This window comes from Sebastes umbrosus, chromosome 8 (assembly GCF_015220745.1).
Source record: "Sebastes umbrosus isolate fSebUmb1 chromosome 8, fSebUmb1.pri, whole genome shotgun sequence".
Lineage (NCBI taxonomy): Eukaryota > Metazoa > Chordata > Actinopteri > Perciformes > Sebastidae > Sebastes > Sebastes umbrosus.
In genome coordinates this window covers 12,957,107-12,969,854 of record NC_051276.1, presented here as the reverse complement: position 1 = coordinate 12,969,854, position 12,748 = coordinate 12,957,107, and the positions used below count along the sequence as shown (strand labels likewise).

General features: G+C 39.7%; 1 protein-coding gene across 3 annotated transcripts in view; it reads left to right on the top strand.

The window, feature by feature from the left end:
• trim36 (tripartite motif containing 36) overlaps window positions 1-12,748 on the top strand; it is a 38,447-nt gene that overhangs the window by 14,370 nt on the left and 11,329 nt on the right. For all 3 annotated transcript variants that reach the window (XM_037778701.1, XM_037778702.1, XM_037778703.1), the window contains exons 3-8: window positions 1,957-2,303; window positions 3,201-3,347; window positions 5,044-5,139; window positions 6,578-6,715; window positions 6,962-7,077; window positions 8,704-8,825. In XM_037778701.1, coding sequence (XP_037634629.1) covers window positions 1,957-2,303; window positions 3,201-3,347; window positions 5,044-5,139; window positions 6,578-6,715; window positions 6,962-7,077; window positions 8,704-8,825 — 966 coding nt within the window. The remainder of the gene's footprint in view (window positions 1-1,956; window positions 2,304-3,200; window positions 3,348-5,043; window positions 5,140-6,577; window positions 6,716-6,961; window positions 7,078-8,703; window positions 8,826-12,748) is intronic.

Below are 12,748 nucleotides of genomic sequence, written 5' to 3'. Positions count from 1 at the left end.
CTCACACCTGCTGTCCTGACCACAGTCAATGTGCAGCCTCCAAACATGACACGCACATGAATAAAGACATGCATACATGCACTCACCGTCATCATTTATTGGATTTAGGGCTGTCAATCACTTAAAATATTTAATCGCAAATTAATCATCAATTTTTATGTCTGTTAAATATGTACCTTAAGGAAGATTTGTCAAGTCTTATCATCTAATCAACATGGGAGTGGACAAATGTGCTTTCTTTATGCAAATGTATGTAAAAATCGCAAGTTGCGTTATTGCGTTAAGGAAATTAGTCGTGTTAAAACAAATTTGCGTTAACTTTGACAGCCTTAGTTGGTGTAAATATGAAGGATTTCTGCCAGACTTCTCCTTTCATCCAATGACTTCACTTAACAGGACCATGTCACCTTCATCACCATCGTCGGACTAAGTTTTTCATCATAACGTCACACCACAATGTTACGTTTTTGTCATATGTATCCAGGTAGGAAGGGTAATCAGTGTGTGGCAAACAAAGCTCAGTAGTTCAGTTTGTTGTCAGATCCCAGACAGATTTTAGCCTCCAGGTACTAAACTGTCCCCGCACTGTCACAGTCTTCAGTTCTGCTCACGTCACTCAGCCACACGGCATGCACATGGCTACACATATCACACAGTTTCTATGTTTGCTGTTCTGCCACTGCTTTTCCCTCAGCTGCACCTTTTTGCAAAAGTGTTGTTGAAGTAGTTTTCCTGTATTTGGCTTACCTGAGGAGTGTTTGATTTAATTTCCAGGTCCTCGGAAACGAAGTGGAAATACTGGCTTGCAAACTGAGATAAATCCAGCACTCCTCGCTTCCCCTGTGTTCCAAAAACGTGAAGCAATATTTCTGTCTTTTTTATTTTGCCTTGTAGTGACTTCAGTTTGCTAACTTTGAGTGCGTGCTGAAAGTGTTTTACATTCCCCAATGCTTGCATCTGTGATGTGACCTTGTGTAACAACTCCTTTTATTTTCACCTCATGTTACTGTGTTGCTGCTTTGTTACGATGCTGCTGCAGCTGCTGCAGCTGCTGCTGCTGCTGCATCAGTAACAAGCACAATGTCGTGAGAAACTCTTGAAAGCAGTGTTGCTTTAAGAGGAGTTTTGTTGTCCTGTGAAAATAAGTGTTGATGCATTGAACTGGACATGTGATCCTAAAGTTCACTTTAAGGACATTTTTATTTCGCATAAGTTCTCTACTTCACACTTTGTAATTCTGTTACATTGCTTGATTTAAAAATGCTTTGGTTGGTCATATTTACTTTCTCATTTATTAACTCATTTTTGGAAAGTAGAATCATTTCCTTTGTCCAGATCATTGTGTGCACTTACATGCTCTTCACTCCCGTGGTAAATGTTAAATGCCTTGCAGTATAAAATTGATTTCTCATACAGAGACAGTGCATTCTCTATACGCTCCAAGGATGCCATCCTCCCTATGTCATCAGTCTTCAATCTGCCCCAGTACTCTTGGAAAGTCTCTTTCTGGACTTATTTCCCTGTAATGACAACTAGTCAATAAATTGCCTGTACTGATGTTTTGCTCCATACATCCATGTCCTTATGGAGTAGTGGTCATTGTGGAAATAAAGCACAAAGGGAGACGCACTGAGGCCCTATTTGTGAAAGCTTATGTGTTATCAAAGGCATTTTTTCCTCAAGATCATACTTGGCAAGTCATGCAGATGATGTAATGCTGCTTTTGTGAATCTCAGCCCAGAATGTGTTGGAACACAAATGGGGGTTCACATTTTTTTTCAAAGCCCTCATTTGACTCTTGGAAACTATGCCTTCAGTGTAATTTGAAGTCAAAGGACATTGTTGTTCACATGTCAAAATAGGGCCTCAGACAAGAGTTGAAACTGGTTGACCCAAAGCCTCGAATCTATGTTTCACATGATCTTTCCTCACTTGTTGTCCTTCGCTCTCCTCCAGGCTCCATCTCGTCACCGGGATGGCGCAGAGGCTCTGTGACTCCCCGGGTCACCACCATCCCATGCCCGGGCTGCCAGCATGACATCGACCTCGGCGAGCGAGGCATCAGCATGCTATTCCGTAACTTCACCCTGGAGAACATCGTCGAGCGCTACCGCCAGGCCGCCCGCGCAGCCATCGCGATCATGTGTAACATCTGTAAGCCACCACAGCTGCAGGAGGCTACAAAGAGCTGCATGGACTGCAAGGCCAGCTACTGTAATGAGTGCTTCAAGCTGCACCACCCCTGGGGCACACCCAAAGCTCAGCACGAGTATGTTGGGCCCACCACGAATTTTAGGCCCAAGGCAAGTACAGTCCGTCTCCGCCTTGTGAAGGCCTTTTCTTCTTTTTTTCTCTATGTACTATATCTGTTATTTCCTAAAAACTCAGTGTGCAAATCTGGGTCTGAAAAGTGAAGCCACTGCTTAAGTGCCTTTAAACTTGCATTCTTTCTAATAGCCAGCAGGGGGCGACTCCTCTGGTTACAAAAATAAGTCTGATTGTATAGAAGTCTATGAGAAAATGACCCTGCTTCTCTTTTGATTTATTACCTCAGTAAACATTGTAAACATGAGTTTATGGTCTTAGTCACTAGTTTCAAGTCTTCTTCAATACAGCATGATGTTCATTTAGAAAATTATGGTCCCATTTAGAGTCAAATAGACCATAAAGCAGGGTATGCTTTAGGGCGTGGCCACGTTGTGATTTACAGGTCCCTACCATGGCGTTGTCTGCGTTTTGTCAACTTTAACCCTGTCACAGTGTGTTTTCAGTTCATGAAAGTTAATTATAACCTTTGTGGTCGCATAAAAAATGTTATTCAGCGTTCGGTTGCACTGAGCTCCACCCTCTCATTGATTCATTGATATTTGAATACTTAAAATATTTGAAGCTTTGTTGGAAACTTGAGTTCCTGGCTTTGTCAATATATTGCATTGCTCTTTCCAATCCCTTTGTTAATCAAACGGCTAAACGCTGTCTCTGATAAATCCTGATGAGGATCTTGGCAGTAAAAAAGTGCTGATTTTAAGTTCTATTTTAGGACACCTCAGGAAATGGCTCACAGAGAGCTGTCTAGATGCTCTGTAAGTTTAGTCCAGCTTCCTGTTTCACTTCAGCTAGCTTTTGGTCACTGTAGAATTAAAATGCAGTTTATGTACGCATGTTTTTTTAACTCATTGTTGTTCTGTTAAATATTTCAGGTGCTCATGTGTCCAGAGCACGAGATGGAGAAGGTGAACATGTACTGTGAGGTCTGCCGACGACCCGTGTGTCACCTCTGCAAACTGGGAGGATCCCACGCCAACCACAAAGTCACCTCCATGAGCAGTGCCTACAAGATCCTCAAGGTACCACATTCAGACACTTTAGAAAAGAGAGGTTGGCTACTTATGGGTGTCATTTAAATACACTGGAATTTGTTTTGTTGCTCTCTGTGTAATGAGTCATTTGAAGTGTAACACAATACTGTCTTTATGATAACAAGGATTAAACTGAGCTTCAACACAATGCCACTGTTTAAAAAGGCTTGGAATTGAGTCTTGGTCAAGCCAAGCAGCCCTGGAACTTGGAATTACTGATGTTTTTTACACTGAAATTGCCAACACCCACCTTTTTGTGATAATATTAAGTAGGGCTGCCCCCTCTTTGTCGATTAGTCAACTAATCTGTCGTTTTGGTCGTAGTCAAGATTTATTTAGTAGTTTTTTATGCCTTTTTCCATCACATCTCTGTTAAACACAAAAGTTAAAGTGGCGCTTTTGTGTGAGAAACTGAGTTTTACAGATCTGTTGATTAAATCAACTAATCGGTTAGTCGACAAAATCATATGAGTGTTAGTCGACTAAGAATTTCTTTGGTTGAGGACAGCCCTAGATATTCAGTACAGATTGATTCTCAGAAGTTAAGCCTAGTGTTACTAGATATACAGAACTCAATTTAATAACCTGAAACGTTTGATGAGTAATATCTTCCCATTCAGTGGGTTTAGTATTGGGTCATTGCTGAACTATATCACAAAAAACCCTTAAGAGCAGGTTTCTTGTTGTGCTGTGCCGCCCACTGACTGATCCCTGAATCTCTCGTCTCCTGCTGTAATATTAATGTCTGACCCGTACCTGTGCTGGTCTGCACCAGATCTCAGATATCAGTTTCTCTTCTGCTGGAAACTGAAACTCAGGCTGGCTAACTGGGTTAAAAACTAGTTGGTCTCGTGTGTGGGCGTTAGACTTTTACCACTCAATAGAATTAGATTTCAATCAGTTTGAGTGTTTGGTTTCGCTCATGCGGAGACAAAACTGTCAGGAGATTATGTTTTAGGACTGTCTGGTTGCTATGAGAGCACTAAGCAACACAAAACAACATCAAACCTTTAACAGAATAGGTTTTAAGTATATATCGAATAGTAATACAATCTTGTTGGCATCAACACACAGCTTAGTGGACTTGATGGTTCAGCAAGTCGAGGCAGAATCTGAGTGAAATTCAATCTGCTTGTCTTGTGTTGACACAAACTCTGTGGTGCTTTTTAATATTTAATGAGACCATTTGTTCCCCATGATTTTGTGTGCATTGTCTCTACAAATTGTTGGGAGATGTATCAGATGTCCTGAACAGTCCCGGAATCCTTCGTCAGCCAGGAAGTAGTTTGGGTTTCAATTGAACAGTAATGCACTGTCATATCATTGTGATAGTAAATGTTGTTTGACACACTGAAACAAGCTCTCCCATACATACAGGGTCATACAGGACACTCTGCACATGAGCAGAACAGCTGCAGCTTCAGTTGTGAATATGATGTAAGATGAGAGGAAAATGCTGTGACCCATGTCAGAGCTTGGGAATGTGAGCACAAAGTATGAATTGATAAATCCCTCTCTCTATGCCTTAAAATGGCACAAAGTTGAATGTACTTTTGTATGTATGCAGGCAGATATCCCCTCAGTAACAGTTGTGTAAGTTATATCTTATAATTTGTCATCTTAGTGCTGTGTCAATGTGTACGTACAACTCACTGTATATGCTGCTGATCTCTTCTCTCACCAGGAAAAGCTGGCCAAGAGTATCCATTACCTCATCAGCAAAGAGGACCAGGTCAGGACTCAGATTACTGATATAGAGCAGCTCATCAATCAGACCGAGGTAAGAGAGCTGACTCATGCTGCTGCAGCTCCTTTTTTCACTCCACTCCCAAAATCACATCTCGTATACCCACTTCAAATCAGTTGATAGTTCTATAAAGCAGAATGAACATACATGTGTTGTAGTTTCTTACAGAATACAAATGGTTATATAGCTTCCACAAAACCAGTCGGTTAAGTTGAGGAACAATTACATTTTCTGTGTACGAATAAGGAAGGTCACTAAACAAACAGAATGCAAACCACACTAACAAGGAAGCACAAGATTTGCCTGCTAGTTTCCCTCCTGCGTGTCTGGGTTTCTCCCTCTGAGCTTGTTCCCCTTTTACTCTGACGCTTGTCCTGAATGGGGAGTATTGAAATGCACCTACGCTTTTGGTGTTTGTAAGAGGAGTCTTTGTGACTATGTTTGGGATGCTCATGTTTTCCATTTCCATTAATCTTTGCATAATGTGAATTTATATGCTTTACTGCCTTGAATATTATTTAAGTATGGGGGTGACAGACGGTATATTATTGAACTTTTAACTGTGTTTATATCCAGAGTTTAAACCAGAGTTTTAATTAGGGCTGTCTATCAATTAATATATTTAATCCACATTTGTTATCTGTTCAAAATGTACCTTTTTAAAGAGATTTGTCAAGTACTTAATACACTTATCAACATGGGAGTGGGCAAATATGCTTGCTTTATGTATATATTTATTATTGGAAATCAATTAACAACACAACAATGACAAATATTGTCCAGAAACCCTCACAGGTACTGCATTTAGCATAAAAAAAAATGCTCAAATCATAACATGGCAAACTCAAGCCCAACAGGCAACAACGGCTGTCAGTGTGTCAGTGTGCTGACTTGACTTTGACTTGCCCCAAACTGCATGTCAAGTCACTCATAAAGTGGGCATGTCTGTAAAGGGGAGACTCGTGTGTACCCATAGAACCCATTTTCATTCACATATCTTGAGGTCAGAGGTCAAGGGACCCCTTTGAAAATGGCCATGCCAGTTTTTCCTCACCAAAATTTAGCTTAAGTTTGGAGTGTTATTAAGCCTCCTTCACGACAAGCTACTATGACATGGTTAGTACCAATGGATTCCTTAGGTAATGACACCAGTATCTTCACTCTAGAGCCCGCTCCGAACTAAAAATCGCAAGATGTGTTAAAGAAATTAGTGCTGTTAAAACAAATTTGCATTATCGCGTTAACTTTGACAGCCCTAGTTTTAATACAATAAAACAACATCCATGATGTTGATCAATCATAGTTGAATACAATTAAACTGTACTGTCAGTTATAGTTATTTAAAGGCTCCATACTAAGACCCTTCTGAAGAAATGCGTATAGTACACGTGTGCATTTGGGGAGGGATATATGAGAACAGTATTTTATTTGCTTTGTACAAATTGATAACAAAATGATCTTCTTCTTAAAGGAAAATGGCCAGCTAGCAGAGCGTCGAGCCAACGAGCACTTTGAGCAACTGTTTGAGACTCTGCAGGAGAGGAAGTCAGAGATGCTGAAGTCCATCGAACAGTCGCGAAACCGACGCCTGGACCTACTCAAGACTCAGGTATGAAATACCAGGACTGCGTATCCTTTACACACATGCATGCTTCCTGTACTCATCATATTCTTACTTGTAGAAAAACAACTCATTCTTCCATTAAACACATGAAGATTACTCCCTTAATCATTTCCATGATATGTTCGATAAGGGGTAACTTAACTAATATGGGATTAGTTTTTCTGAGGATGCTACTTATTTGAATGAATTACAAAATGTTAAATGCCCTGACTTTTTAATGCTCTTTCCCAGGTGGAGGAGTACCAGGGCATGCTGGAGAACAGTGGTCTAGTGGGCTACGCTCAGGAGGTGCTGAAAGAGACGGATCAGTCCTGCTTTGTACAGACTGCAAAGCAGCTGCATATCAGGTAGAGCTGGCTGATAATGACATTTTAACTTAACCTAATGATGAAGAACGTAATAATGATGAATTGGTCTTTTCAGAAATCTTTTACCCCCAAGGCATACATGTACAGTACAAAATATGTTTAGTAATCTAGATACGAGGCCAAGCAGTTAATGGTTCATTTCAGGCAGAAAAGTTAAGAAAGTTGTATCATGTTAACTGTAATTCTGCATTTCTACGACCAGGAAACAACAACATATGAAGCCTGAAAGTGTATTTTCTCAATCAGCTTCTTTCCCTGAGTGATGAATACATGATTATCTGCCACATTTAGAGCAATTTTGTTCATTGCACATAAGAGGTTAAGCAACATTTGAATAAAATTGAGAACTGTTGCAGAGTTGTTCACTCATATTGTGAGCACTGCCAGTAAAATCTTATCAAACCACACCAACAGAGTCCAGATGACGTTTTTGAATATTAAAAAGAGATACTTAAGATATGCAACAAAATTTCCAGATGCCTTACACAATCCCAATACTATAATGACCCAAATTCTCTAAATCCCAAAAGATCGGTTGTCTCCTTTTCAATAATGCTCAATCAACAATGCCTACAGTATGAGGGCATCTTTGGCACTGCATTAATGATATATCTATATCAACCTGCTTAAGTTCATGTCATGTGATGTCCGATCATTACTGATGGCAGACTTATACCGGGATATATGTAAGTAAATTGTACTACTTCTGTGAAACACTTCAAATCTCAAAGTACTTGTCAGTTGTGATTGGAATCTGCAAAGTAGAAAGAAACCAGCAATTAACATCAACTATGACATTTTATATATAAAACGGAGAGTGCACTTAAGCATCTCTCTAGTGTCTTGAAGTTTTCCTCCTTCAACCTAATAGCAGGAAGCTGAGCCGGGCCTTATTCACTCCTCTCACCACTAAAATCTTGACCGTCAAATTAATAATTAAGTAGCTTAGTAATGATTACCAGATATAATATAAATTCCCCACAAATTACAGAAGCCAAACATGATTATTTAACAAGCTCCACAGTTCCAGACTGAAGCGTGTTACGACTCAGTTTATCATTAGCAATGCCTTCCAGTTTCCCCAGTGGATTTTACAAGTGGGATTTGGTCTGTTTATTTTAGTGTTGAGAGCATCAATCTGATTATGTGTGTCAGGAACACACAAAACCACGTGCACGGAGGTTACTCGAGGGCAGTTAGGGAAAGACTTACGCCGTAGTGTGAGTGTCCAGTCAACGTTGTGTCTTTTGCTATAAGCGGACTAATTGATCTCCATTAGCAGCTTTGGATAATCTGGACACTTTTTCACTCTCGAGAGCATGATACCTTGGCGTGTGCACTTTTCTCCCGTCAAGTACTTTTTAATCCTATTTTTCACTTATGAAGTCAATATAAATATAGACACAACTACGTAAATGGCGCCAGACTACAAGATTGATTTAAAAATATGATGGAACTCAGCTGATTTGATTAAGAGGCAGGTCCTACGTTGTGTCTTTGATACTGCATTTATTGAATTTACAAAAGTAATTTCCATGCTAATCAAGATAAGCTGCCATTAATGAATATTTTAAAATGTTATATGTCTACCTTGCGTGTTTTCAGGATCCAGAGGGCCACAGAGTCTCTGAGGACCTTTCACCCGGCATCTGACCCCTGCTTTGATGAGTTTGTGCTGGACACATCCAAAGAAGAAACTCTGCTCAAAGAGATGTGCTTTGGTGGAGGTACGACCAATTTATTTTTTATTTCAAGTAAAAGGTTTGAGATAAAAATGAAAGTGAGCAAAGGCCACATGATTTTATTTCCCTAGATACAATATTTACTCTGACTCTAGTCGATGTAGACAAAATCAAATATCACAACATTTTTTTTACCAAATACCTCGATATTGTAGGGTTGATAAATAATCAAAAGTAATGTGGATATAATGACTAAGTATAAAAAGCAAATAATATGACCGCTAGAACAGTCTGGTAAGTTCAGAAAATGACATCACTTTGCTGTAATGTAGTCTTCAAAACAGAGACAACACTCATGCCATATCCAACATGTAAGAGGATATCTAGTCTCATATCACGATATGTTGTTATATTGCCCAGTCATACCTCTGACAGTGTTATAAGCTAATTCAATTCTTTAAAACTTTATTTCTTCTCAAATAATGTACTTTAAACTTGAATGAAAGTCCTGTCCCGGTTTGAATCATGAAATGTTTACATGTTTTCAGGCTGTTTTGTGACCCCCGTTTTATGGGGTTCTCTGTTCTCATTCAGTACACTGAAATGTTTTGTTAAAGGACATGCTGCAATGAGAGCTTGACCACAAGTGGCTGGAAAAAGTGACCCATTAGATGATGTCAAGAAAATATGGTGACATTTACTGCTTCTGTTCAGCTCTGAAAATGAAGTCACTCTTTGTTCACGTGTCCTCTAGAGAGCATGGAGAAACTTGCATATAACACAGAGCGTTGCCACTTTAAAAAAAATAAGCTTGTCCTTTTTTTAAAACCAGACATGTGGTCAGAATAAGCTGTTTGTCATCACCTGTCCATCACATGCACGGCCCTGTGAACTGTGCTGTGCTAAGAGGTCAGAGGTCATCTGTGGGATAAACTAGTACGACCCTGGATTCACTCGTAGTGGATTTCACTGGTCTGTGAAGCTCGTTTCTGGTCTGCTGATTTACAAAGGCTTGTTCTATAAGACTGCTCATGTTTAAGTTTCCTAGGGTTGTAAGGATACATACATACTATTTTTTTTTTTAAGAAAATTAATTAGAGGGATTATTCCACACTAAGAAAGGCAAAGGAAATAAGTTATAGAGGGCTCCATGCCCGGCCAACCATACTTAACAACCATACCAATTTTTCTCTCGGGTTTCCTCCCAGGGTCACAATTTTGTTTACTGGCAGAAGAGAGATGCTTGCGACACAAAGTGGTTTGAGTTGCACTCGCTGCACTTCACAACGCGCAGCACTCAAAGTTTGGCTTTGCTCGATGCAGCGAAAAGCTGCCGTGGCGCAGCGCAAGCCATTGTAAATAACGGGTTTCAGAGTGCAGTGGGGTGACATTGTCACGTTGTGTCTGAAAGGGCCTTCAGTGGGTGAGAGACGGAGAGAGAAATGGAGAGTACAAGGAGAAATAAATACTCAAGTAGTGGCAAAAAATGAATGAATAAAAACCTATAAATACAGAGATTCCCACAAGTTCATGCCAAAGGGGTGAATTATTCTGTATTCTTTCCCAAGAATTAAAAGTAAAATTAAAAATATTTAAGATTTAAAATGCTGTTGCAGTGTAGCTACTTATTATTTTGCCGTTTCATTCTTTAAAAGTCACCAGAATGCAGGAAACAAAGTCTCCGAAACTAAAAAATGTTCTCAAAGTTGGCAAGTATGCGGACAAACTGGTAATCATATTACAGCATAGCACTCCACTATCAAATCACAGGTGAAAGGGTTTTCCAGTACAAACTAAGGAGCTGCATCTTCCTAAGATGTTCTGTAAAGGAGCTCGTCAGAGTATAGACAACTATTTCTGCTGAATTCTCAAATAGCTCTAAATGACTGAACAGCTTGGTCGGTTAAAAAAGTGTTATCAGACATAACAAATGATCAATAAAGGTTTCTAAGAGCAAAGATCAAAAGTCTGCAGATAACTGAGCAGGTTGCAAAAAACGTCTTAATAAGGAAGTGTAAATAATCACAAGAGGGTCACTGAAAGATCAGTCGGGGACGACGTCACAAGGTGAGAAAACAGCTGCGCTGATGTGTGTGTTGCAAAGTTGTCACAACTTTGATAATCATTGTCAGATTAAGCTTTCCTTTCACAGCTCTAGTTTATACTAAACTAAAACTGGAGGATTATACACATTACACTACCATTATGAACATTCAAACTGAACATTATCGCATTATCATAAGCATAGTACGGTGTTTATATTGGATCACATTCCTGCCTTAATTGCATAATGATAGGAGTGGAGATTGAGGCAGACTCCTTTCTGGCTGCGCCTAGCTGACGCTTGCTTCCTGTCTAACCTGACAACGTTATGCGTCAGTGACTGTGGGAGAGAAGTGTCGAATATCATTGTTGCAGATAGTGACGGGTTAGTTGTGACAGTTCTTTCAGTCAGTGTTAGCCAGAGACAGTTGATGGTGTTTGGGGGCATCATGAGATAACAGCCCTATGTAAATGATAAGGTGGTCGGTCTCAGTGCAAAATAAATGGTTTAGATGTGAGTGGCAGCTGTGCTTCCAGACTTTAGCATTCAAAACATGTTAAAGTTATTGATGGGCTAAACATTGCTGGCATCGTAGACAAAGCTGAGGTCTCTTTGGCGTTTTGCCATTATCCCTCTGACAGTTGTCTCAGTGGCTGTTGGGGAGTTTGTGTCTGTGGGCTTTTGTTGCTACACTGGAGAGCAGCACTGTTGGCTTGTTTAAAATCAGTGATGTGAGATTTATCTCTGAGGCACCGTTTGGTTCTGTCTAGACTCATGGACCACTTTCTGTACACCTCATTAAAAGAAGAGACCGTCGTTGGATGATCATTAAACCAGTAATGCCCCCTCTTAGTCGATTAGTCTACTAATCGGTCGTTTTGGTCTTACTCCACTAAGATTTCTTTAGTCGATTAATCTTCTTTTTTTCATACTGAATGACTTATTGCCATGAAACTCATGAGCACATCTCTGGTAAATACAAGATTTAAAGTGGTGCTTTTGTGTGATTCTTTGTGGAGAAACTCAACAAACATTTTTTTGGTCGAGAACAGTCCTACATTTAACAAATGACAGTGAAGCTGATAGCTTGATTAAGCTTGTTTTGCTGTGTTTCCATACTTGTTTTTGTAGTTTGTCATTGTCCGTTTTAAGACACAACATCTACATTACTTCTTATCTACAGTATCTTAAGTGCAAATCAAACACTCTTACTATGTAAAGATGGTTCAGAGTGGAAATAAATCTACTTGTCCCAATCCCCAAATTATGTTATAGTCCCATTGTCTATTCTACTGTTTTCTTGCTGGCTAAACATGACCCTGAGAAAAACCTATCAAAAAGAAAATTGATTCAGTCCTCATCTCAGGCTTTCAGTATTTAAATGTTTTAAAAGGACTGGAAATTATTAGTTTACTTCTTTAGACCCTCCTATAATCCCTACACTGGAGAAAATAAACGAACCCTAAACGAATCACTGCTGCATCCTTTTGGGAAAGTGCTGCATGCAGCAGTTGGGTGGCAGTCATATTGATGAGTGTTTTTACTCTCTGTGGCCTGTGGGAGTTACTGATGCTCTTAGTCTGAGCTCAGAGAGAGAAAAGAAGCTGTAGGGTCATTTATACACTGCAGTAATTTAATTGAAGTCTTGGCAGATGATGCAGCAGTGAAGAACCACTATAGCATCTCTGGATAGTGCCCAAAAGCTCTTATATATCCATTATACAGGAAATTGAAAACACATTTCTGTTTACTGAAAACCTCAGGCTGATTTTTAAATTGGTGTCTGAACTAACTGCAAAGATGTTGCTATTGAGTTCTCTTAACAGTCATAGAAAAACACATCTTAATATGCTATTGTCAAGTTTTGAATATGCTTGTCAGCCATCTCGTTGGTGTATAATGCTCTACGTGTGGGATTTTGATC